General features: G+C 49.4%; 1 protein-coding gene across 10 annotated transcripts in view; it reads right to left on the bottom strand.

Annotated features, from left to right (window-relative positions):
• CRACR2A (calcium release activated channel regulator 2A) overlaps positions 1–27,218 on the bottom strand; it is a 196,540-nt gene that overhangs the window by 7,090 nt on the left and 162,232 nt on the right. For 5 of the 10 annotated variants that reach the window (XM_032349078.1, XM_032349082.1, XM_032349077.1 and 2 more), the window contains 6 exons: positions 23,207–23,339; positions 17,761–17,842; positions 17,548–17,662; positions 9,469–9,570; positions 7,135–7,211; positions 2,498–5,771 (listed from right to left, as the gene is read on the bottom strand). In XM_032349078.1, coding sequence (XP_032204969.1) covers positions 5,687–5,771; positions 7,135–7,211; positions 9,469–9,570; positions 17,548–17,662; positions 17,761–17,842; positions 23,207–23,339 — 594 coding nt within the window. In that variant the 3' untranslated portion in view covers positions 2,498–5,686. Of the gene's footprint in view, positions 1–2,497; positions 5,772–7,134; positions 7,212–9,467; positions 9,590–17,547; positions 17,663–17,760; positions 17,843–23,206; positions 23,340–27,218 lie in introns of those variants that run through there. The other 5 variants (XR_004287068.1, XR_004287069.1, XM_032349084.1 and 2 more) reach the window with 5 other exon arrangements.

Here is a 27,218-nt window from a genome sequence, read left to right as displayed (position 1 = left end):
CACTTCCTCAAAGAGATGGATATTTTCTTGGGCAGCTCATCTGCAGCAGGATAGATATCCAGAAGCTCAAGGTAGAGGGGACGGTTCTCAGACCTGAAAGATTTCTGAGTTTCATATCCCTCCTCCAATCCAGAAGATAGGAAAGGCTTTAGGGAGGAGGTTAGAAGTGGAGCTAAGGCACGAGACAAATCCTGGAAATGTTGTGTGAAGTGTGAGGAAGGAAGCAAGAACTGGCAAGTAGAACTTGTTTTGTGCACAGTAGAGATGGCTAGGAAAGTGAGGTTTTTGAAACTTTAAACCCGCTATGTTAAATATGTTCAAAGACCTGAAGGAAAATCTGAGAATAAGGTCCCACCAAATACAGAGAATCAATAAAGATATAAAAATTATAAAAGGGACCAAACAGAAATTCTGGAGTTGAAAATACAATAATGGAAATGAAAATTTCACTAGAAATTCCCAATAGCATATTTGAGCAGGCAGAAGAAAAAAATCACTGAACTTAAAGATAGGGCTGTTGAGATTATCCAGTCTGGGGAACACAAAAAATAAAGAAGGAAAGTGAACAAAACCTCAGAAAACCATCAAGCATATCAACATATGCATCCCAGGAGTTCTAGAAGGAAAGGAGAGGGAGAAAGGGATATAAAGAATATTTAAGGAAATAATGACTAAAACCTCCCTGAATTTGATGAAAGCCATCAATCTACCCATCCAAGAAGCTCAACAAACTCCAAGTAGGATAAACTCTAAGAGATCTATAGCTGGACACATCAAAATCAAACTATTGAAAGACAAAGACAAAGAATTTTGAAAGCAGCAAGACAGAAGCAAGTCATCACATACAAAAGAACCTCAATAAGATTAACAGCTACTTTCTCATCAGAAACCATGGGGCCAGAAACAGTGGATGGTATATTCAAAGTAGCAAGGGGAAAATAACCCCGTCAGGCAAAAGTTCAATATCTGACAAAACTATCTTTCAAAACTGAAGGATAAATCAAGACATTTTCATCTAAATGAAACTGAGAGCAGTGGTCTTTAGCAGATCTTCCCTACAAGTAATACTAGTGAAGAGAAAGACCCTAGATAGTTTCTTGAATCAACATGAAGAAATAAAAAGCACTGGCAAAAGTAATTACATAATTAAATATAGAAAATAGTATGAATGCATTTTTTGTAACTTCTTTTTAAATCTGATCTAAAAGAGAACTGCATAGAAGCAATAAAAATAAATCTATGTTGGTGGGAAGAAAATGTATAAAGATGTAACTTGTGACAATATCAACATACAGGAGAGGGGAATGGAACTATACAGGAGCAAAGTTTTGTGTGGTATTGAAATTAAGTTGGTATTAATCCAAACTAGATTGTTATAAACTGAGATATTAATGGTTACTTTCAGGGCACCAACCAAGAAAATAAATTAAAAAAATACTAAATGAAACAAGAAGATAATTAAAATAGTACATTAGAAAATAACTAACAAAAGAAGGCAGTAATGGAGAAGCAGAAGAACAAAAAGACATATGAAATACAGAAAAGATATAGCAAAATGGCAGGCATAAATCTTACTTTACCTAATATATTAAATGTAAACAGAGTAAACTTCCTAGTGAAAGGGCAGAGATTGGAAGAATATATTAAAAGACATGATCATACTATATGTTGTCTACAAGAGATTCAGTTTAGATTCAAAAGCATAAATAGGGAGAAAGTACAAAAATAGAGAAGGTTATAGCAACAGCAGCCAAAAGAGAGCTGGAGTGTCTCTACTAATATCAGACAAAATAGACTGTAAGACAAAAATTGTTACTAAAAGCAAGAAGGACACCTTATAATGATAAAGGGTCAATTCATAAAGAAGACATAACAATTATAAACATATATGAACCCAGAAATAGAGTCCCAAAATCCTTGAAGCAAACCACTTTAGGAGAAGGCAGCTCTGTCCTAAATCCTTGAACCCCATGACCACCAGGATTTATTCCCTTGAGCTAGCATTTTGCCTCCTTTAAAGTTCTTTCTTAAAGTATACATATAGCCCTTAAGCCACAATTTGCATTAGTACTTTAGCTGAAATTGGTATAAGATCCTTTAGAGCATTGGCTGCTAGTGACAGGACAAAGGGTTGAGCTATTTTTGATAGAACATACAGGTGTGACCTGGAATGGGCTCAAGGGGTAGAGTAGGGAAGAGTGGAGTCCAAGATTGGGTTGAAGTGTTAAGGAAAGACAGAGAGTATCAGATGGAGAGAGGTGGAAGAAAGCTAGTATATTACAGAGGAACAGAGAAGACCACCAAAAGACCATCAAGCAAATAAATGGTAGACAAATAGCAAAACAACTGGGGCAGGGCATCTGGGTGGCTCAGTCGGTTAAAGCATCTGATTCTCAGTGTTGGCTCCAGTCATGATCTCAGGTCATGAGATCGAGCCCCACATATGGCTCATCAAGGAGTCTGCTTGAGTTTCCCTTTCCTTCTCCTTCTGCCCCTCCACCCTGTGCACGCTTGCTCTTTCTCTCTTGTGCTGTAAAATAAATAAATATATCTAAAAACAAATATCACAAAAAACAACCAGAGTTTTGGTTCGGTGCTGAAGCCCCTGGTTTGGCAACACAGGGCTGAGGGCAGCCACAAATGACAGAAGAAGTGAAAGGAGTCAGAATAGGGAAGAAAATGTGGAGCCAACGCTGGTGGTGAGCAGAGGTCATTCTTAGGTAAATACCCTAACAGTAGGTCTCAGGTGCTGTCTGTGTCCTGGAGAACCACAGGCAGGGAGCAGAGTGAATTAGATTATGCGGAAGCAGACCACATACACTGCGAGATACGGTACTGACTGGAAAACCAGGAAACCCACAGGAACAAAGGAGAGCAGAGCTAAGAGCAATGCCAGAAACAAGCTCATATGCCAAGGAAATGGGCTCAGCAATTGAGTGCTCAAATAAGGTAGTGTTTACGAGAACACCCACTTATAGGGCTTAGTAAGTGTTAGCTGGTTCTCAATCTGAAATTAGGGCGAGGTTAGTGGTCTGGGCAGTGACTCAATGTTGACAGCAAAGGTAGCCCCTACCTGTTAGCACCTATGTGTACTGGGCACTGTGCTAAGTATTTCACATTCATTGCCTCATTTAATATTTAAAGTGTCCATGTGAGGTAGACATTGAAACCTCCAATCTACAGATGAACAGGAACCCTGGCCAGGTGACTTCAAGGTCATTACAGCTATGTAAATGGTTTGGAGCCAGAGGTTTCTCTGACAGCACTCTGCCAGGCCCTGGGACAGGCTCACAGTCACGGGGGTGACTTGGATCACCTTGATAGCTTACGGGGAATTTGGAGAGAAGGGGAGGCTCTGACCTTGGCACACAGAACTTCTCAGAGGCTCTCTGAGGTCCCATCCTCCATACTTGTGTCAAGTGGGGTTAGAGAAGAAAGCAGCAGGGGCCTAAAGACCCTCGCTGCCCTCTCTTCTCTGCCTGGACTTTTGAGGTTTTGTGGGCTGTGGGGTCAGGCACTAGGATCACTCCACCCTGTTCTAAATCCTGAATGCTCTTCTCCTAAATGGAAAAATGTAGCCCCAAGCCAGGGACTTGGTATAGGGTATAAAGGCATCTGCGGGCTTGGGAAACTCCAGGTATAGCTAATTTGCCCCATAAGTTCCAACTGTCATCTCTGCTTTTTTGTTTTCAGAAGCAGGAGATTCAGTTTACTTTCTTTATGGTGATCCTTACCTTCTATCTGCCCCCACCCTGCTCAACAACACATATTCACACAGCAACACACACCCACACAGAGGCTGGAGGGCCACTTCTGGGTGACCCATCATCCCCTGCATCCCACGAATGAGACAATTGCCACGGTCCTTTCTTAGAGAAAGGAGTTTCCTGTGAGTTCCCTTCAAATTTGGACTGAAGGCAAGGCTAGCCTAAGTTAGAAGATGAAGCTATCATCACAAGGACCCTGAACAAGAAGAACCAGAACCATCAAAGAGCCCAGCATTCATTTTACAGATGAGATGGTCGATCAGACAGGGAGCTGCCTTCCCCCAAGATCATGGGGCACCTCCTGGGGCTCAGTGCTGGTTTTTGTGCTGTACCATCCATGGGCTCCCTGGTGCCTCCAAGCACCAAATGAGGGAGAGAAAAGCCTGAGAAAAGGAGGTAGGCACTTGCCTGGTGACCCATGGACACTTCTAGGAGTCTGGGGAGGAGGCTACAGGGAACACCCTTAGGAACTCTGACCAGCAGACACTCTACTACCAAGCTGGCTGTATACCGTTGTCTTGAATCTTCTTGGAGGCCTGTGGACACTTTGTGCTTCTCTCCCTTCCTATGTTGTGCCACTTAGGTATGGATACCACTCACTTTCCTGTAGGGCTGGGCCTGCAGCACATGAGTGGTAGGGGGCGGTGAGCTTTATGATCTTTTCATCCAGGCTCCCACCCAAGCCAAGAATGCCCTCCCCTCGCCAGCCCCCCTGACGGCCAGCCAGGGATGCTGGAGCCCAGCTGGGGCTGGGAACTCATCACCACCCAGATGAAGGGACCACATACGGGCCCAGATCATGCCCCTAATGCAACATCCCAGGGATGCTGAAGTCTGCAGCTGCACTCTGCTCACTTCTGAAATACCAGCTATATGTCCACAACATGGCCACACTTTCTTTTCTTAAATATAATCTTCTGGAAATAAAATAATAAAATAAAATGAAGTTGGTAACTATGGACCCAGTGCTGGGCCTCACTGCCTGCATGTCAATCTACCCCATTAATCATCATGTACAATTTTTCGAAGAGCTATTTTGAGAAACATTGGAAAATGGCTTTTACAGAGCTATATATACCTTATTTATACACCAGAAATGGTCGCTCTGTTTAGCAGCAGATGGGTTTTTCCCCTCGTTTTCTTCTCATCTCTTAGTCAAAGTTAAGTAGGAACTAAGCCCACTCACTCACCCCAGGCACACATTTATCACCCACAGTCCACCTTGGAGTCAGGGCTGTGGGTGGGGGGTTGAGAGGAAAGGGTGTGGGTTTCTCATAAGGCATGTCCCAGAGACTGTGAGGGGACAAATACAGGAGGCATGGTGGCTGCTGAGACACGGGGTTCTGCAGCCCAGCAAGGAGCAGGATCCCTGCGGGTGGGGTGTGCAATAGAATGTGGATGCTTTTCTCAACACCACGTGGGCATCTCGAGGTCTATGAAGCATATGCCAAGAGCATCCCATTGATATCCAGAGAACAGGAGCCAAAGGAAGACCCACCGCCCTGGTCCTGTGTCTTTGGCCTACAGGAAGCAGCAAGTCTGCCCTTCGTGGTTGCCATGACAACCACGGTGCTGCATTTCCTAAGGGCAAGGGGAACAGAAGGGAGGTGGGGAAGGCATGTGGTGATTTTTCTGGAAAAGCCCATCTGTTTCTTTTCCCCACAAAACTAAGCTGGGGGAAGGGGTGGGAAATGGGCACCTGGGTCTAGAGAGATTAGATAAAGAAGATTCCAAAATGCTCCAGGAGCAGCTTTCCTGGCTGGATGTGCTTCCCCTCCTGTTGGTGGAGGCAAGTCGCTGACAGAAACAAGGGCTTAGGCAGGCTGTGGTGGCAGCATCCAAGCAGGAGCCCATGTGCAGGAATCAGGGTAAGTCCTGTGACCTCATGTCCACATGGAGCAGGGCTGGGAGGACTCTTATCAGCCACAGCAAGATTTCTTTTTGGCAGGGCGGTCAACTTGTATTGTGTCCTCCCTGGCTGTATCTTCTTGTTTCTTGAGGATCCTGGGAGAGGGGAAGGTATAACATCAGTAGTGGAGAGCACTAGGTCCTGGGGTTACAGGCCATTTGGATGATAAGGAAGGAACTCAGCCTCACCAGAGCATCAGAGAATTCAAAGTGTCCCTCAGGGAAGTACAGGTATGTAACCATAATTTGTAAAGACAACGTTTAGGCAATATGGATCTTTCGTGATACCTCTTCCAAGAAGCCTCGCTTGATTCTCCAGGTGGTGTAAGTGTCCCTGACAGCATTCTAGCCATTTCTCTGTTATAAACCCATCACCCTGCATCAGAAGGTGCTTTCACCCTTCTGAGGGTGGCTCCCTCAGGTGAGAAATCCGCTTGAAGCCAGGACTGTATGTTTTGTCTCTGTGTCTCTGTAGCCTATCTAGTACCTGGCACACAGTAGAGACTCAAAAGTATACTTTTGCGTTATTAACCCTATAGGAGTTCTGTCCCATGTCGCTACAGTTCCAGATTAAATGTAGGAGGTGAAGGATTAAAAATAGTGCGAAGGATCTTATCCCTGCTTGATAGCCTCAATGTGTTTTCACCTTTAGCATCTCTCTGGATATTTACAACAACCTGAGTCAGCAGGGATGCTCTGATGAATGTTCCTAAGTTAGACTTGGCCTACGAATCAGTGTCAGAGAAAAGCCTACAGGGTCTACCATGACTCCACAGCCTCTCCAATGCATAGATAAAGTGGTTCTGGATAGACGGGTAGGTGACTGGATGGATGGATGGATGGATGGGTGGGTGGGTGGGTAGATGGAATGAAATGAATGCCTATAAATAAGTGAATAAATGAGTGAATGTCCAAGTATTGAGAACAGGGCCTTCTTCTATGGGATTTTTGGGATTTTTAAAATTTTGGTGTAGGGAGAGGCTTACGAAAACAGTCTTTAGGTGGAACTAACCCTTTAAGACTGTCCCCTTGGTGCCTCTAGTTCCTCCCAAACAGCGCCTCCCTCCCGGGCTTATGCCCTCTCCCCTAGAGTCTGTATTGAAACTGTTGTTATTCCCAGCTGGATGCCAACGATTCCCTGCTAAGATACTGGCCAGTGTTCAGGGACCTGTGATGTGACCTTTCTCAGAAGGATTTGCATTTTAAAAGAAGATCCCTGGGGAAAAGGCAGCTTTTAAGCTGCGGAAGAAGGCGGCAGTGCGGGTGAGAGGCAGGGGAGCGTTTCCCTTTTGTCCCTATTGTATTTCAGAGGGCTGTCCCTGAACCCCACACAAAAGCCTAGGCCTCCAGCCCCTTTACCCAGAAGGCTCCAGAAGACAGAGGGCGGGCGTAGGGTCTGCACAGAGGTGAACGCAGGTGCTTCCCACCAGACCACGTCTGCGGGGATACACCTCTGTACCTGGCTAGATGGAGCAGGGACTCTTTGGTGTTGTGACCGGAATAGGCACTGCATTCATAGAAGATCAGATTGTTCTCCTGGAATCATAAAGCAGAGGAGACAGGAACAGAGTGCTGGGGGAGCTCGACGGAGCCATGGGAGACGGGAAAACAGCCTGTCTGCGTCTCTCCGCATCCCTCACTTCCCCTCGAAGACCCTCTTCATCCCTCTCCCCATCCCCCCTCTGTATAAGAAGGTTGATTCCCCTCGATGCCCTAGGCTCCCTAAGGCAAGTTCTGTAACCATCTCCCAGGTGAGCTATAACAATTGTAAATCACAAAACAGCGTGCCACCTTAGTGCTTTACACGTTCCCATAATTGCTCTCAGGTATGTACATACTTGTTTCCTTTTCACACCAGCCTGTGATGCAGGCAAAGATACGAAGGCTGGGACGGGCCACGTTCTTCCCACTGCACAGGCAGGGAAACCAAGGGCACAGTACAGACAGGGTCTGTTCATTCAGTGACTTATGTAGCTAATGGCGGGGCTTTTCGCAGGATGCTGGCCCTGGGGCAGGTGTCCCTAAGGCACTCCAGTAGAAAATCTCCTTCACACCAGTTAATGAATATTCCAGCTGCCTAGGCTGCCAGCGTTGGTGCCACAGGACAACTGTCCATCACCTCAGTAGGCAGAGGCCATCCTGCCTGCACGGTGGGGGCTCTTGGCCAAGGCTCATCATTATGCCCATTTATCAATCCTGTTAGTAGATTTCCTGCTTCCTCGGTAGGGACAGTGCTAATGGCAGGGAGGCTGATGCCCTGTGAGGAGGCAGGCAGCCGAGGGAGGACACTTCTGCTGAGGTTTGCAGATCACGGGACTCTACAGACACTGGGACACCGGCTCCCAGCTCAGCTTTCCTGAATCGCTACCCCAAGGACCCCTGCTCCATCCTTGGTTCTCTTCACCCAGCCCTCGTAGGCACTGCTGTTGGAGCCTGACTCTGGTATAGTCTTCGGAAGAATAAAACCTCCATGATGGGGGGAGGGAGACTTCACAAGATCTAGAATTCGGAAGAATAAAACCTCCATGATGGGGGGAGGGAGACTTCACAAGATCTAGAATTCGAAGACAAGCTTTGCCTTGCAGCTGGCTTCCTGACTCCACCAGTGAGGACACCTGTGAGAAACTGGATCAATACTAGTGGCTCAGAGCCTCGTTTTTGTTTGTTTGATTGCTTTCAACTGACCAAAAAGAGACAAAAGGGGAAAAAATGGGGTGATAAAAACACAAGCCTGCTGTTCATTAATCAAAATCTTTGGATCCAGATGTATTTTGGGATGCAGAGATTCTGAGTCTCAGAGACACAGCAGATGTCTATACTGTGTCACCGTCCGTGGGCCTGGGACAGCACCCTATAATCAAACATATTAATACTACTTTGGTGAAACATCTGAAAATTCATTCAAGCAAGGTAAATGAAGACCAGCTCCCCATCAGTTCTGGTCAGAGTTTTCTGCCAGATGAGACATGAGAAACCCGTAGGCAGAGTTCTTTCGAATTTCAGTACTGGGGGTCAGGGAGGGCAGACAGGCAGCTAACTACCTCGTCACCCTTCTTCCTCCTTTTTTCCTTGACCCTTAGACTCTGTGCCTGTTTGCCTAGCCTCAGGGGCCGTGAGTCCCTGTTTAGAGCAAGCACACTAAAAAGTTTGGAATCCCCCATTTTCTCAGACATAGACTTTCCTGAAAACCACTCGGAGGCAGGAGAGACAGCTAAGGAACGAGCACCGTTTGCTGCCTGATTTCCATTGAGCCTTATAGGTCCCCAGCTTGGGCAAGAGGGCTGATGCTTATATTTTAATGCTGTGTTTTCGAGTGCATGCTCTGAGTTTATCTCAAGTTCACAGCTCGGGGCTCAATCTTGATAGAATGGATAAGCTCTCTAACAGAGTTGTTCAAAGAAGAACAAGCTGTCTTACAGATAGTGAGTGTTTCATCCCTGGAGGTGATCAAGTAGAAATGCAAAAGAACGGATTTGAGTATCAGATAGGGGATTTAAGTAAGTAACCTATTACTATCTAACAATTTATCATTCTGAGTCCCAAGAAAGAGAGTCTGGGAAAACTCCCCCTACCCTAGTCCCTGCCAACTCTATCTTGCAGTGCGTGGCTTTTACAGAAAGTACCACGTGTGCAGGACATGGGCCACTCCCATGACGCCAGGACACCAACCCTGCCCGCTTGCTTCCTTCCCAGGGGGCTTCCAGAGAAAGTTCCTTCCCAGGTTCTTGGGGACAGGCCTGACTGCCCTCAGGGTCCCACCCTGTCCAGAGAGTCAGAAACGTTTGCTCTTTACCTTGGCAAGCCGCTCTCCGAGGCCTTGCGGAACTTCCCGCTCTTTCTCATTGTCAATTTTATTGCCCAGCAGAAGAACAGGAATATAGTCTCCCACAGCTTCCTGCAGAACAGATAATCCCCTAAATGAGAGAAGCATCCATAAGGAAACCCCAGAAGGGCAGGCTTAAAATGCTGGTGGGAAAGTTACAGTCTGGCTTGAGAGTCCCCTGCTGCCCCAATAGACCAGGCAAGAATAGGGTCATCCCAAAAGCGGAAACGGAACGTCACCTTCTCCGATAGCCTCAGTTTACAAAGCTTCTGCAAGGTGCCTCAGGCCTGCCTCCCGGTGCTCCCCAGACTGGGCTGTACAGTGACTCCCTCCCCCCCCACTCATCGCTGCTGGGTGGGACATGCAGGCTCCCCAGCTGTGCTGTGGGTAACAGGATGAGGGGACAGCAGACACGGGTGAACTAGGTGTCCCTTTCCAGGGGTGACAGCATCCCTGAAAACATTCCTAAGTGACCAGACTTAGTCAAAATGAACCAGAATGAAGCAAAGGAATTAAGACAATGTGGTTCGGAGCAGTTCTAGGGGCTGCTTATACTGGGGCCCTATACTGGGCACATAAGCTCCCTGAAGGTTGGGTCCAATTCTGATTCACGGTACTGGGTCCCCAGCACCCAGTCTATGATTGTTGTGTATGGAATCTGAGGTGACCGTGCAGGGCAGTATAGACCCCCGGCAACGGGGGGTTGGACAGAAACCCGCGTGGGAAGAGCTCAGTGCCCTAGAAACTCCACTTCTGGGGCCACAAGTAACAGGTGTATTCACAGAGTCAACTTTCTTTACTCCTCCGGTGACCATGGTACACAGCCACGGGCCTGCTCCCTGGAGTCCTGCATCCTGTGTGTGTACTTCATGCGCCTCTCAGGAGGGCAAACAAAGGGCCCACGGCGCACAGCTATTAAGTGAGTTAATATGGTAATATTCACATGTAAGCAGTTTATTTTTACTTAGCGAGATATTTAATTAGGGGCTTTTAATAATAATTTGGTAACCAATAGTTATTCATTGTAGCTAAAATGTTTTACTGAATAGAGGGTTGGGGGATGGCAGAAGCCGACAACTGCTTATAGTTTTGCCAAGAGTTTAACCACTAGATCGCACCACTTCAAATAAATGTCCCACGTCCATCTGAGAGGGGTGCGTGTTTTAAGTTTGAATGCAATTAGATTTGAAATTAAGCCTCCACGGCTCCTCAATGTACACGTTCCTTTTTACTGCAGTTCCATAGTGGGAAAAAAAAAAAAAATTCTCATTTCCTCCACGAGAATGTTAAGACTCAGAGAATCCGACAGAACAACAGCAAAGTCTACTGAGTTATGAGGACCCTACAGTATACAGGTTCACGATTCTCCAACGGTTTTCTCTAAATTCTGATTTCCAGGGAACTCTCTGCTATTTAGTGTCTTATTAACTAGAACCCTCTCAAAGCGGTATCTCCATTTACCCATGGTCAGATGGTAACTCATGTGGGTGATGATGGCGCAAAGGCACTGCCTGATTTGGAATGCGTCTTCCAACCCATCAGAAATAGATCAGATTATGTACACTGTAGTTGAGGCGCTAAGTGGATCACACTCTGTTCCAAGTATCTGCAAATGAGAAATGACTTCCGGCATGGAGACCTGCTGTGGCTCCCTATTACCAGAGTGTTCGGGAATGGGAATAGCCCCATTTTCGGACTGTGTGGTGCCGCAGAAACTTGTGCGAGGACTTTTCCAGAGAAAAGGAAAAAAAGAGGAGGAAGCAGGGAAATGGGCCAAAAGGCTTGCTGTTGTAGAGCACATGAGAGTTATTTGTAGATTTATGTGTGAGGGATGACTAAGGCTTGTGGGATTTCTTGACATGGAAACTCTGAAAATATGAGCATCGGACTTGAAATCCCCAGGCAGAATTCGAACCCGGATACAGGTATTTTAGAATGAGTGATGGTTTCAGTCTCCCCGCTGGCCAAGGTGGTGGTGGGTGCCAAATGGCCACATGGGGTCAGATAAGGAAGAATGACAAGCCCAGCATCTGAGCCCTGAGCACCACAAACACAGGGGTGCCTCTGAGGGAAAGCGGGGGCAGTCTTCTTTTTTAAAGCAATGCCTGGATATAAAGATAAAACACCTTAGAAGGAGTGGAAAAAAGCTACCTCTCTCCCCACTCCACCCCCACCCCCTAGCTAGAGTTGTGGCTTCTGTTTTTCCTCATTGTTCCTCTCTAATACGAATACTGTGGACAACTGGCTTCCCTCTCCACAGGCCCTGGCCCACCACTGATGAAGAATTAGGCCTAACTCCAAAGAGATGGCAAAAATAAGTAGGCACACGCACAAGGCCAGAGAGTGCTATCCATCCTGGGGGTCAGTCTTCATCACCAGGGCCCAACAACAGGCTTTGATACAAGGCCAGGGGTAGGAAGGGGGCTGGGATAGATGTCTCGAGGTCCTCTCTGACTTGAAACTCAAGTCTTCAGCTCTCTGCCCAAACCTTATGCTTTTCACGTACCCAGCTAGTTGTTCTGCTTGTGCACTGCTTGGCACAAAGAGGCTCGATCTGACCAGATGAAGCAACGTTTCCTGTTCCAAGTTTAAAGTCCAAAGGGTTAGGGTTAGGGTTGAAGGTCCAACCTCCTGTTGAAGGTCCATCCCACCTCTGGTGACATTTCTATAGATGCCATTGGCATGGCAGGGCAGAGGGAAGGAATCGAAGTTGTTTAGCTGGACACACAACCTCTGTGGTGAGGGGGGGACCCACCCCTTTTCAAAGACTCTATTCAGTGAGCTATGAGATGGACCTATGCAGCAGGTTCCTATCGCTGACACCCGGCACAGAAGCCTCTCCATACCTCCAACCGTCTGAGTTGCCTTTCTTTGAACTTGAGCTTGTTGGAAGACAGACGTGTTGAAATTCACAAGATTACCCACCTCTGACTTTAAATAACATGAGCTGTCAACTTGGAGCCGAGGACTGGCATTCAGCTCAGAACGTGCAGCTGTTGGGTTTGCTTGGCTGTAGTGTGTGTCTGTGTGTGTGTGCATGTGTGCGCGCGTGTGTTAATATCCAATTGCTGGGAGGCAAGAAAAAGCACTTAGCCAGGATAGTGCTGCTAGTTCCCTGGAGCCAGAACAAAAAAATTTCTCAGCACATTAAAGCATGTAGTTATGCTAAGAAAAAAATGACTGCAAAATTATATCTTGGGGGTTTCCATATTTATCCACCCCCTGGACTATGAGTCAAAACAAGATTTATTTGTGTAGTCGTTTTAAACTGCCAGCACTTCAAGCTCAACTTGGAACATGGGGGAAAAAATCAAACTGCTATTTTTTGCTCTGTGCTGAACATGGCCACCAATGACAGAGATTCTCATTCGAGAATTAGCTCGTGGTCCATGAAGGGAGAGGAGAGGGGGCCTGGCCCCTTTGAGCTATAACGGAGCATTGTGCTTTGAGGCGAAGTGGGAAGGATGGAAAAGAGAAATGAACACCTATTTTTTAGAAGCAGATTTCAACCACAGACCATGTGACTCTCTTGTCACATAATGTATAATGCAGCATAATGAAGTGGCAGGGCCCTAGATTCTAGCTCTGGCTGGGTGTCTGGCAAGCTGGGGGTACTTTTGGAGAAGTCACTTCTTCTCTCTGGATCTCAGGCCTTTTCATCTATAAAACAAGAGGCTGCATTAAATTAATCTCCCCCCCGCCCTTTTTTCTTTTCCAGTTTGGAGATGCAGATTCTGTTGGCTTAATGACTTCTGTCATTTTCCACTTCCTAGACTTACAGGCCTACGAATACAGGGCCACCAGAGTGCCGAAAGATTGAAACAAGAAGTCCAACATGCCCGGACTGCAGACATTGGGGACCTACAAACTGGGTTTGAGGAAAATACCAGCCCATTCAGGCTTGTGCCAAATCTGATTTTCCCTGATCCAGGCCCCAAAGTCTCCAGATGTCCAGTTGGTCCTATGGTCTAAACACGGGACATTGAGAGTGCCACCTGTTTCTTCTCTAGATTAAACCAGTCCTCCCCAGCAGGGATGAGAAGGAGGCAGGGGAGGGCTGGGCATACCCAGGTGGCTGGAATGGCTACCTGTTTTGATTTGCTATAAGGTATATAAGGAATGTAAACCGACAGAAGGCCTGGGGGCAAGGTAGGGCTGCGTAGGGGGAGGAAAAACGAGGGTGGGGGGGAAGGGGACCAGCCATGGGGGGGGGGGTTCTCCCACTTCATAAAGCAGCACAAGCCTTAGTCAGTTCTCTCTCACGGGAAAGGATATGGGTTCTTTGGGGACTGGAAGGATCTTCTAGGGTCCTTTCATCTGTGCCTACTCCTCCTCCATCCTGACCCCCTCCCCCAGAGGATCAAAAGCCATGCGCTGTAAGAATGTGGGGGTCAGGAGGAACCTTTCAGAGCCTCCGTTCCACTCTGTCATGGGTGACTGGCCAGTTTCCTGGGAGCTGGGATGATAAGAACTTCTTTTTCAGGGACCAAAGCGCCCCCCACCCCCACCCCAAGCATCTGTTCCCACCCCGCACAACCTCTTCCAAGAGTGAGTCTTCGGCATGTATAATCTGTGGCAATTTAAGCCCTTTCTTCTTATACTGCTTTTCAGGTTGCGGGAGGAAGGGGCGCTGCGAACAGCTGGCCAGCATTCACTTAATAATAAGGCTTCAGGTTCTGAAGCCTGTTATTAAAGCTCCCCCTCCACCCCCCCTTCTCCGGGCGAGGGAGTTCGCAAAGTGCTTGGAGTTCTATGGAAAAATAAGGTGCTCCGCAAATACAAAGTACTTATTATTTTCAGTTCCCTCTGATCAAATGAGGTGTCAGGTTTTAATCTGTCACCTGACCCCCCTGATTGCTGGTTGCCAAGGCAGAATGACTTCAGCTTTTCAAGAATCTCGAGAATAATTGCATTCACGATCCCACTGTTCTGCACCTTCAACACACACTCCACCGTCTGACACTTGTTCACGCGTTCACATAACCACCCCCCACCCCCCGCCACACTTGTCTCCAATCTTTGGGCCACTGGGCTGGGTCCCCGCACCGGGTACCCCAAGACCTCCCCCGTGCCAGACCAGGTGGGGGATGCGTGGCAGAGTCTTGGGGGACACGCAGCAGAGTCCTGGGGGAAGGCACGCAGGCATCTCTGCAAGTGATTCAGAGCCTCACTTCTCCAAGGGTGGTACCCGGCCTGGCTGGCCGCGCGGGCCTCCCTGAGAACTTGTTAGAACCTCGGGGCCTAACTAAGGTTTTGTCCCTGCGGAGTCAGATTCTGTATTTTAGCGAGGCACCCAGGAGATTCCTGTGCATATTAAACTTCGAGAAGCACTTTTCAGGCTTGGATCATGGCAGCTGAGAAGCCAAATCACCCAAGGGACGGCTGCTTTTTTCTTTTTCTTTATCTTTTTCTTTTTTTTTTCTCCCCCTTCAATATATTTCCAGGCCCTGAATCATTCTATTTAGGAGATAAGGCCTGGCCTCTGTTTTGTCTGAAAGCACCCCAGGTGATCCTGACCGTCCGGGTTTGGCATCCCCATTTAGAGTTTACCCGAACCTTCTGCTGTTACTCCTGAGAAGGAACATTAAAGGCCAAACGATACAGAAAAGTCCCACCCTCACCTGGAGAATTCTGGGTTAAGTGCCTTTCCATGTGGCTTCCCCAGGGGGCCATCGAGACACTAGGGTTTCCCTGAGGTCTCTTGCTGGGTACATGTTGACAGTGCTTTTCAGCCCTACCCCACTTGGGAACACGCCGGACATCCGGGGCTCGTGCTTCCAGCTGCAGCGGTGGCCCTCTGGGATTTCTTGGCCTCACTGCTGCCAAATTCAACCTGATATTCCACCTCTCCAGCGAGATCCTGGGCTCTGGGTGCACAACCAGGGCCTCAGAAGCAGCAGCCCCTACTGAGGGCAAAGAGCATGGTTCTGTAAGTTTGCCTCCTCTCTCCATCCCTAGTCATCCCAGACTAAACTGCCTCTACCTGCTCCAGTCTGTCTCAAGATGTTGCTATCTGGGGACAATGGGTACATAGCTGGCTGGGGCACCTGGGTGGCTCAGTGGGTTAAAGCCTCTGCCTTGGCTCAGGTCATGATCCCAGGGTCCTGGGATCGAGCCTCGCGTCACGCACACTGCTCGGCAGGGAGCCTGCTTCCTCCTCTCTCTCTGCCTGCCTCTCTGCCTACTTGGGATCTCTGTCTGTCAAATAAATTAAAAAAAAAAAACAACAACAACAACTTAAAAACACTGTACATAGCTGGGAAGAGAATGGGTGGTACAGAGGTCACGGCCGCGACGTCTTCCTTTGAGAAGGAGATGGCTGTTTTAGATCAGTAATTTTTCACAGGGAAACCCTCTTGTCTAACAAAACTGGGCCTGGACTTCCAGTTGAGAAAACTGAGCGAAGCAGAAAGGGCTCTCAGTGATCTGGGGAATGAGCTCTCCCCAGTTCCTGGGGGGAGTCTCTATGTTCCCAGGGTTCCCAAGAAGAAAGTTTGAGAACCAGCAGATAGCTAATCCCCAGTGTCACTCCTGGGGCTTAGTTTCCTGTGAGGAAGATAAATGGGCCGCACTATTAAAACAAACAACAATCCTGTCCTATTGCTTCCAGACTACCCATCCCATTTGCCTCCTTTGTTAGCTTGGCCTGGAGCCATTCGCTACATGTTAAAACTTCCATTTTCTCTACTGTAAGTTCCTCAAGCACCATCATTTTGAGAGATAATTTGTATGAAGCGAATTTCAGAGAAAGCTTTGAGTCTGGTTTCCACTCTTGTTCCTTCTTTTTCCTGGAAATGAGAAGGATGTGGATTCACAGAAGAAAGGAATGGCCCCGCCAATCCAAACTCGAAGAGAAACAGATTTTGGTGGGAGGAATCACAGATCTTAGGGCCAAAAGGATGAAGAAATGAACAACTCCAGGATTCTGCCCACCCAAGGATACCGTATCCATTCATGCCTCCCACATCTGTTGAGCGCTAGTTCTGCGGGGCCCCATGCCAGGTGCCTGTTACACAGTGTGGCAAAGGCACAGGGTCAGTTCTCAGGAGACCCAGAGGCAGGGAGCTGGGCTGACAACTGTGTCCTTCACAGCAGTGTTACAGTGTGGTAAGCAGGTAAGGACTATGCCAGGTCTTCGGGGCTGGAACAGAGGGATGAAGGTAAACTCCACAAGGACCGGAACCTTGTCTGTTACCTGCTGCTATCATTCCCAGAGCCTAGAACAGTGCCTGGCTGTGCTTTAGACAAATGCATGAGCAGCACATGGATTCTGCAGGTAGAAGGAGGTGGGGCATCCTAGCTCATCGTTTTGTTAAAGACTCCTCGGAGGTCCTCTCAAATAAGTATGTGCCTTGTCCACCCTGGCCTTGGCTTTGAGAAGGCTGCATCTGAGTGGTCGAGGAAGAGCATGCAGGTGGCCAGAAAGTACAAAACACTTGCAAAGCAACTTCCTGGGAGTATAAATCAAGGGAGTTGAGTTTTACAGCTAATCTAGAATTCAAAGAAGAGGGCTGTCGCCTGTGGGCCCCGCCCAGGGTGGCCTTTCGGTGAGCCAGGGGGCACTCACATTGTATGTAGATCAGCCTCCCCTCTTGCTGAGGGTTGTGACAGAGGTCCCAATGCACTGTGTGGAGCCCCTCCTGGGCTGGGCATAGCTAGGCCCACGGGAGCCAGAGCAACACAGAGGGCCGAGAGAGGGAAGAACACGGGTGGGACTCCGCTTAAACACTGTCTTCTTGCCGTTCTGAGCCCCTGCCCAATCCTAGCCCCTTCCCTCAAGGCACTGATGGCGACGGTAATGACACAGTCAAGGGTGTGATCTGTTTCTCAAGACCCCACCTCTGTGAAGGCAGGGACTGAGTCAGTCTCGTTCACCCCAGTACTGAGGGCTGGGCTTGGGTGAACGGCCATATGGACAGGGGAACCGGTGTGTTGCTGGAGAAGGCGGGTTTGGACTCAGGTTTTGGAAGTGTGGAGGGCCGGGCAGGAGATGGGCGGGGACAAGGGGGAGGCAGGAGTCCGTGTCAATGCTTTAGGTCACCAGCTCACCTCCACGCTGCTCAGCCACTGCCGGACCGACAGGAACGACTGTCTGGCGGTGACATCGTACATGACGACGACGCCATCGGCCTTCCTGAAGAACTGCTGGGTGATGCAGCGGTACCTGTCACCGAGGGCCACATGTCAGGGGCTGCAAGGCATCCCGGCGGCCCCCTCGGTGGGCGGTGGAGGAGGCAGGGTTGGGTCAGGGGCGCTCCTCACCTCTCCTGTCCCGCCGTGTCCCACAGCTGCAGGGCCACGTATGAGCCATCAACGTGCATCATTTTCACCTGATAGTCGATGCCTACAAGGCAGAGGGAGCCTATCACTTCCAGATCAGAGAACTATGCCCAGACTCCCCGCATGTCCAGAAGCCTGTGAGGCCAGGGGTGACAAACCGCCCTGAGAAGGTGCCCCCGCCCCCAGGGAGGGGATGTGGGGACCTGGACGGGGAGGTGCGGAAGCTGAGCGCTGGTCCTGTCTCTGCCTCTGAGCAGGCTGCGGGGTGTGGATCAAATCGCTTAACCTCTCTGAACTGTAGTTTCCTCGCTGCAATGTAATTCACACCCTCTTTAGGGATTCTATAATAAGGCTCAAGTGAGATCCCATATGTAGAAATGATACACCAAGGTGAAGATATTTGTTATTTTTCATGAATTAACTCCCTCATTGCAAAGATGAAGGAGGAAGAGACCATCCTCCTATTTCTTTCTCCCGCTACTCCCTAAAATCCTTTTCAAAGTTCCCATAACAAAGTTCAGTTATTCCTGGGGGACGGATCATACTTTCAGACGTCCATCGGCCAAAGCAAAGGATAGGAGGAGAGGGGAGCCGTGGCAGGTGGACGGAGGGTCAGAAGAGAAGTGGCAAGCGAGGGAGTCAAAAGCAGCATTCACCCCTGAGATGGGGTTTGAGCTCCTAATCCGAGCCACTGGGCCAGTCAAAACCATCTCTCTGTGGCCTCGACCCTACCCAGAGTCCTGCACCAGAGAGACGAGGTCTGTACCCCACAGTGGCCCTCAGAGAAAAGGACTTTAATGCAGTTTCTCTAAGAACACATTCCTCTTTCCTACATCGTGTAAGAATGTTCACAAATGTTTAGCACTTTTCAAAAAGTCTTGTTCCCTCATGGTATCTGATCTGGGTTCTAGAGGGCATCCCCTGCCACCTTCAAAAAGACGCAGGGGAAGGAGTTGGGCCATCCTAACAGATTGCTGTGGACGGCTCAGTAAGGGACAGCAACAGAAGCTTGGACACAGAAACAAAAGAGATGACAGAGAGGCAGTAAATAGGAAAGGGCATCCCAGCAACCATCTCCAGGCAAAGCGAAGGGCACTAGGGGCCCAGGAGTGGCAAGAAGGCGGGAGGGAGAGTCGTCCACTTCTAGAATGTCAGACCTAAGTCCCGAAGCAGGGACTCTGAACGCCCTCTGCTTCACAGGCATTAGCGAGTTACAAGCCCAGCTCTGAGGCCCATTCTTTTTGCAACGGTGCCCTGTACCCAGGGACACCTGGTAGCCTCATTTCACCTAGAAAGCCCAGGGCTTAGAGCTCCCAACAAAACAGATTATGACTAGCGGTGCTGAATCTGGGAGACTGTCCCAGTCTGTGCTCTGGGCGACTGAAGGAGCTGCCTCCTTTCCTTTCCTTCTCTTTCCCTTTCCTTTTCTCTTTTTAAAGATTTTATTTATTTGACAGAGAGAGGCACAGCAAGAGAGGGAACACAAGCAGGGGGAGTGGCTTCCTGCCAATCAGAGAGCCCAATGTGGGGCTCAAACCCAGAACCCTGGGATCATGACCTGAGCTGAAGGCAAACACTTAACAACTGAGTCACGCGGACGCCCCTTTCTGATAACAACTCAGGAGAAAGTCAACCATTGTTGACACACCTTCGGGGTCTGATCTGAAGCAGGTGATGGTCCAAAGCTCCCAGGACAGAGCCCTCTCCTGAACAGAAAGGCAGGCAGGTGGAGGGGCAGGTGGTGCCCCATGGGTCTTGGCTGTGGTCATGATCTTGCTCTATCTCACTGGCCAAATACTTTGCTGGAGGACAGGGAGCTTGTCTTACCAGGAGCAGAGTGGTTTCTGTGCCCTGGTGAGCTTGCTGGGACTCCCAGCTGGGTACATGATGTACTTGTCTCTGCAACTTCAGACAGAGAGGCCCGGGAAACTGAGAAGCCCAAGGGGGAGCCCGGGGGCGGTGGCAGGAGACACAAGGAGTCCGAGACCAATAGCACAGGCAACACACAATGACGTAGGACCAGAGAGCCTAGAATAAACTGCTTTCTAAGACCACAGGCAGTTCTAACATTTCAGGAGCTGGGCAACCCACACTGTGTGTCCCAGTCTCAGTTTTGCCTTGACTCGCTATGCGACCTCGATGACATTATGTCATTTTGGGGTGTCTTCACTCCTCATCTGCAAATGAGGGATGATGGAGGGTGTAGAGGGCTAGGTCAGAAGTTCATAATCTTGAAGTTCAGCTGTAGCACTCAAGAAACACACGGCAGTGACGCCCAACTTGCAATGTGTCTGGTTCCTGAACGATAGTTGCACGTCAGGGGTCCCCGTCGCTGAGAATTGCGTCGTGTCTTGTCGGGGGATAGTGTGGGTTATAGCTGGGCTGATGGACTCCAAGACTGACATTAACCCTTCTGGAGAAGACAGGCTTGGATATTATTTAGAGTGGGGGGATATGGTGGGGGGGGGGGTGCTGAAAGTTGTGGTAGAGAAAAACTCCAGGATTTCTCTGCAGAGATGCGGAGTGGGATAGAAAGACTGGTGGCCAAAAAGGGCAGAGTGCATTATGTTAGGAAAAAACTTCTGGAAGAAACCTCTTGGGCGGTGGCCTGTGACTGAGGGCAGGGGGCTGTGAACCAATGTGGGGCAGTGGAAGGAGCACAGGACTCGGAGTCCCAGTTTCCAGGGAGGGTTAGCTTCTATTAATCAGTCCTGTCACGTACAAAATGAGCTCCAGCGTTCTACAGAAACCATCATTTGACATCTCCAGGACACCCACGGGGCTCAAGCACTTGCCTTTGAAGGAATCCACTGGTCCTAAGGTGGGGTGGGCAGGGACCTCAAATCACACTGCCATATTAGAGCATTTACATTGTGTTCAAGCCAAGAGTCCAGGAGGGATCATGTCCATATGAGGGAGTGGGAAACCTGAAGTCCCTTTTGATGGGGCTGGAAAGATTTAGGGAACTGCTGAGCCTCTCTTAGGACTCTGTTTATGCTGGTGGGGTTGCTCCTGACAGGGGGTGGATGGCCGGAGCCCCAGGCTAGGGCGAGACAGCTCTGTCCCCCTAGAGCAGAATTCTGTGGCTCCTCTGTCTCTTTAAAGGGAGCATCTTTCTGGTGGCTGGTGTGACATCTGTTACTGACATGTGTACCAGAACAAGGCACGTTGTGTGGCAGGGAGACTAATTTCAGCTGCTGTTCCAGCATGTTCTGCGCAGTGTGATGAAGGGCATTCCTGATTTGGAATCTTTGATATTTTTCCCTTCCTAAATTGTAGGTGTTTCCATAATTGGTCTCCTGGGAAGTGCAAATTAGTCTGATTTTTCATTTTTCAGAGGCTTCCAGCACAGGGGTACAGGTTGGAAATGTAAACGGCCCCTGATTCCTTGATTTCATCTACGGGGGAGGTGCGCCATGCGCGTCACTCAGAGGGACACTCCTGAGGGCCGAGGGGCTGGCACCCATCCCATCTCCCACGAACCAGTGCTGGAGCCCTGACTTGTGGGGGCCTCCCCCATGGAATGCCCCCAGGAGGGTGAGTCCTCCTCCGGCAGCCATTGGTTCCTGCAGGACATTGGGCCACTCAAGGCCAGCAAGGCCTGACTTCTCCAGGCTTGGGTCATAGGCTCCCCTTCTTCCTGTTAGGGGCCTGATTCTTCATCTGGGGAGGGGGGGTCTCAGTCTTTGGGTGGAATGAGACAGGAGGGAGGGGACAGGAGAATGTTCCAGATGTGATACCAATGGAGGAAAAGACCCAGCAGTAAGGATGGGATGCCTGAAGCATGTGGGAAGAGACCCTCCTCCAGGCGCAAATTTGGAAGGAAGGGAAAGATCATGGAGCCTCCCCAGGCAGGGTTCTGGAGCAGGGGAAGCCTGTCTTATAGAGCCAGCCTGTCAGACAGCCGAAGGTCCAAGATGGTCTGAACAGAGAACCAGGCTTGGAAGCTGTCTTCGGTGACCTAGTTCGAATCTTCCAGGAGGAAAAACTCGAAGCACCCACAGGTAACATGTCCTCCTAAGGTCACACAGCTGATCAGTGGCAGAGCCAAGATGAAATTCCCAGGCTCCTTAAGTCCCACTGAACCTCAATAGCCTCCCCTGCCTATACCAACCCGTGCCCACCTCTCAGGATGGGCAAGTGTCCTTACCCCTCCCTGGGGAGAGCACGCACAACTCCGTATGCTCAGGAGATACTGCGGAGTGGTACAGAAGGGGCCAGTGAGGGACCAATATCAGCACTGAATGAGCTGAGGGAATGTGGACAAGCTCTCAATCTCTCTGGGCCTCAGTTTCCCCATCTGTATACTGGGCTGATAACAGTACTTTCTTTCCCTGCAGGGTTGTGCAAAGACAGACTGAAGTGATAAATACAAAAGCCCCAAGGTAAATCTGCTTATCCCATCAGTATGTTTTCAAATTCTGGAACAGCTGCCTTATCACTGTGGTTAAATGGTACATAGTAATCTCTCAGTGGATTTATTTTTGGCTTGAGTGATTCAAGCAAAAGGTAGAAGCTAAAAAGTCAGTACGCCCTTGGGTCTTGTCACATCTTCTAGTGCAATGAGCAACTTTGGGTGAAGAGAGCAAAGGCCTCTATCTGAATAAAATATTACTCAAGTGTGGGAACACATTAAGCCAAGATCATCCATTAATAGCTGAGCCTAATGAGCTTCCACGATGAAATCCAGCTGTCACCCAGCAGGCCTGGGCCGCAGATGGGTAACATGTGCTGGTAAAAGGAGTCACCCAGGGCACTGTCCTCCACCGCACCCCTCTACACACACACGCACACATATGTGCACACTTAGGGAGGGGCAGGGCAGGAAGCTGCTGGCCCATTGGGGAGGCAGGGGTTGTGGTGTTGGGGTGCACAGTTCAGGAAAAGCATAAAGCCGTGCTGAAAATGGAGGGGAAAAAAATGATAAAAAAAGATGGCCTTAGAGGTGCCTGGTGGGCTCAGTCGTCAAGCGTCTGCCTTCAGCTCAGGTCATGATCCAGGGTCCTGGGATCGAGCCCCACATCATCGGGCTCCCTGCTTGGCGGGAAGCCTTCTTCTCCCTCTCCCACTCCCCCTTGCTTGTGTTCCCTCTCTCACTGTGTCTCTCTCTGTCAAATAAATAAATAAAATCTTTTTAAAAAAGAGATGAGCTCAGAGGGGAACGTGGGCCCGAAGTCCACCTTTGCTGGCTGCAGTTCCCCTCAGGCTGGACGAAGGAAGTGTTCAGGGGCTCCACTCCGTGTGGAATGAGCTTAGCAGCTGGCACTGTGCAGGAGGAGGACTTGACCTTGCTCTTTCGGCCTTGCTGGGGAATAAGGGGGGTGAGGGGCCCTGTACCTGCAAGGCCCTACGGCCACTCCCACCGGACCCCCAGTCCCTTCCTGGGCTCTCTTCTCCCTCCCCTTCCCAGAGTGGTGCAAGAACTCACCCACAGTAGCTGCCAAGCCGGGGGCAAACCGGTCCTCACAGAACCTCCTCAGGAAGGACGTCTTCCCCACAGCGGAGTTGCCCACAAGCACAATTTTGAAGAGCCGGTCTGGGATGGAGGGGGAGGCTTCCTCCTGTGGATGGCAGACAGTCCGGCCAACTGCTGGCATGGCCACCAGCCCCACCTCCTGCTACGACCTGTCCTTCAACCAGTCCCTACAGGGTCCAGGGGAAGGCAGGGACCTGGCCTGTGGACCACACAAGGAAGGGCACTCCAGTCTTGGGTACAAGGAGCTTTGGGCTCTAGGCACAAGGTCTCCTTCTAGTATCAGCAGGAGGGAAGAGAGACACTCACTCAAACATTTGTGGTTTGCCTACAGTCCTGCAGACCCTGGGCAGAGGACATGGGGACGGGGAGCCAGGCCTGGGTGGCCGTGGATGGATGGAGGCAGCCACAGAAACAAATAATTCAACACAAGCTTCTAACTGCTCTGGGAGCGTGGAGGGGGAGGGGGAGTCCAGGGTCCATGGCGGAAGAGGGGTAGACACACTGCGAGTGGAGGCTTAAAGAGAAGGCAGAGATTCTCTGTGCAGGGGAAGGACAGGTAGGATGTCTGCAGGGGGAAGGCGAGAAAGAAGACATGGGTAAATCATGGGGCAGAGGTGGCCCAGGCTAGGGGAGCCTTTATCTCTGCCCTATCACTGAAAGCCTGGGCTGAATGGAGCACGGTCCTGCTTGCCTGCCTGCACAGTGCTCCTCCTTCTGCCTCATCAGCTTCCAGTTAGGGCCCCGTCTGCCTGGGAAACAGGCTCTCCACTCAGTAGGTTGGAAAATCCACCAGGCCGGATCAGACCCCTGGGCGGAGCTTTCCAGACTCAACAGTCACTGGGCTCTTTCTCCTTGCCCCCGTGGCCCGCAGGGGCTGGGAGCATGTCGGCCGGTGAGTTAGTCTGGGACCCTAAAGCCTGGTGGGGAATGGACTTGTTCTAGGACAGCCGGAGCCACAGAGCAACCAAAGTCCTCTTGCCCGCAGGATCGCTCCTTCCCACTGACTGCTTGTTTGCTCGCCCAAATCCTGCCTCCAGGCCCAGCCCAGCCCTGCCTGGCCAAATGAGGAAGCTCTTCTGGATCTATTTAGAAGCGGATTTGGGGGAATTAGCTCCTCTAGTTCAGCAAATACTATAATGGAGTGGCGGCAGATATTTGCAGTACTTGAGCCTTGGAGAAAAGCCATTAACAGCCTTTTGGGGAGAAATCAATTCCACACAGTACTTAAGAGGGAATTCAAGGTCAATTACAGGGGTTTAATCTGAACTTAAAAAAAAAAAAGACTAAAAAACGGGCACCTGGGTGACTCCGTGGGTTAAGCCTTTGTCTTCAGCTCAGGTCATGATCTTGAGGTCCTGGGATCGAGCCCCGCATGGGGCTCTCTGCTCAGTGGGGAGCCTGCTTCCCCCCCTCTCTCTGCCTGCCTCTCTGCCTACTTGTGATCTCTGTCTGTCAAATAAATAAATAAAATCTTAAAAAAAAAATCCACACTCATAAACTATACCCTCTACTCCATTTTTTACATTCTTTTAATGCATAAGGGCATCGACTCTGCGGATCCCTGCTCAGCCTCAAGCCTCCTGTTGTCATTTGTGTCGCTAAATCTCAGGGCAGCAATCTGTGTATCCCTAGGCCTGTCACCAGGCGGAGAATGTGAAGCCCAGAGCAGGAGGAGATGGTTCTGGCTGCAGAGGCTGTGTCAGCCCTGTTCTAGAAGGAGCAGGGGGTTTTGTAGGCCAGAGGAGATCAACACCCTGATGGTCCAGCTCTGGGCAGGCCCCACCTCCAGGCACTGTGAACTCCAACTCATGTCCACTCATAGGCCCTGTGTCCCCTCTGGGGGACAATCCTCAGCGTCATAACCAGATTGGGGGGAGGGCGCTGAATAAGATCTGTTCTCATTCTCTGTCCTGCTACTTTTAAAAGAAGTAATAATAAGCTTTAAAAAAATAAAAGTAACACATGGCAATTTTTTTAAAATTAGGAGAAACAGAAAAGTAGAGAAGAAACTAATAGTTACTCATAGTTTGTCTCGCCACCCAGAAGTGGGCACTATTCATATTTCGATGCATTTCTTCTAGGCTTTTTTCTATGTGGATGAATGAATATATGTTTTATTTAAAGCGATTTGAAATATTATACACAATTTTACTCTTTCTCATATATTATTAAATTATTAATATGTCTCCAAGTCAGAAAAGTTTCTTGAAAATGTGATTTTATATTTTTTAGATTTTATTTATTTATTAGAGAGAGAGAGAGAGTGTCCCTGTGCACACACGAGTGGAGGGGCAGAGGACGGAGGACAAGCAGATTGCCCACTGAGCACAGAACTGGACACGGGGCTCCATCCCAGGACCCTGGAATCATGACATGAGCTAAAGGCAGATGCTTAACCGACTGAGCCACCCAGGTGCCCCTTGAAAATGTGATCTTTAACAGTGCTATAATATTCTATTGAATTTTTCAAGTATTTGCTAATATACATGACCATTTTTGAGTTAAATTTTTGTCTGAACTTGGTTATTAGGAAAGATTGCTAGGAGTAGAAGTACTGGTTTAAAGGATGTGGAATTTCTAAGTTCTCAATTCTTATTATCAGTCTACTGTCCAGAAAGGCTATACCAATTGATGCCCCCGCAGCCTTGCATGGGAGAGCCAGCCTCACAGAGCTCTTGTAAAGGGCAGGCCCTCTGGGGAAGCTGCCCCGTGATTCTCTGAGAGCACACTTCCTGTCTGCGGCAGCTCCTGTCCTGGGCTAGTTGGTAGCACACATGATGGAGTCAGCACCCATGAGAGAGCACAGGGCGAAGAGGCTGTGCTCCTGTCCCTGGGGGACCAGACCAGACCTCACTCCTCTGGGCTTCTACTTTCCCATCTGCCACAGGGGAAGACACTGCTGATACACCCCATCTGCTCACGTGGCCCAGCACCCCTGGAGGCTTCGTTCTCCGTTCACCCTATCTCTTACTGACCTCTCTACACTTTTACATTTGGGAGCAGAGCTTGGGTATTTAAAATCCCAGTGGGTCCCCTGCCCGCACGTGTAGGTCTGTGTGGAAGGGAACGTGGAAGGGCGTGGAGGAGGGAGGGGTTGCTACCCACCACTGGTGCCATCCAGCTCTTACTCATCCCCTGGCCCAGGGTCCTTTGGAGAAGGGATATGTAGGCATCTTAATCCAGGCCCAGGAATGACAACTGGCGCCAAGAAGTCCCCGCAGTGGTTGGAAAGGAGTCCCGGTACACATGCCCCAGTAGGACAAGTTCTTGCCACATGAGCTGTTTGGAAATGCCCAAATGCCCATTTGGGCCGCCTGTGTACAGGGAGGAGTCTCCTTCACACTGTCATGGGTATTTCTGTAGACTTTCAGAGTGCCCAGTGGGAGGTGAGAAACTGGAGGAGTCTATACCTGGGCCTGGGTCACAAACAAGGTGCGGAACATCATCACCATGAACCAGAAGAAGATGGTTACTATGGCCTGCTTCTCCCACAACACTGAGCAGGAAGCCCCGGTGGGGAGTGCAGGCGGGATGAGGGACAGGAGGAGCACCCTCTAGGGAGGAATAGGCAGGGCATTTGGGAATGAAAGGATGGTTAGCCAGTTGGGATGATGATGTAAGCTTTACAGAGCAATGATTGGCCTTGCTGAGAACAGTTACAAAATATAAGAAGATTTATAATTTTTAAAGCATGTGATATGTTATGCTAAGAGCCAGGCAAGGTGTCTGTCTAAACTAGTCACTCAGTAAATGCTTCTGATCTGAATCAGAAAAAGAGAACACAAGGGCAAACAACAGAAGTTATAAAGAGAATTTACTAGGACCCCTGAGCCTCCCTGGTGACACTCAGTTCCACAGGGCAAGCTGGTATCTGATGGAGGCAAATAGGGTGATTCATAAGACCAGCCATATCTGACTTCCTGAGCTGCCTTTGAGGCTCTTGGGTTCAAATGCAGGGGACATG

The sequence above is a fragment of the Mustela erminea genome, chromosome 6, assembly GCF_009829155.1.
Source record: "Mustela erminea isolate mMusErm1 chromosome 6, mMusErm1.Pri, whole genome shotgun sequence".
Classification (NCBI taxonomy): Eukaryota; Metazoa; Chordata; class Mammalia; order Carnivora; family Mustelidae; genus Mustela; species Mustela erminea.
This window is presented reverse-complemented; position numbering and strand designations above follow the sequence as displayed.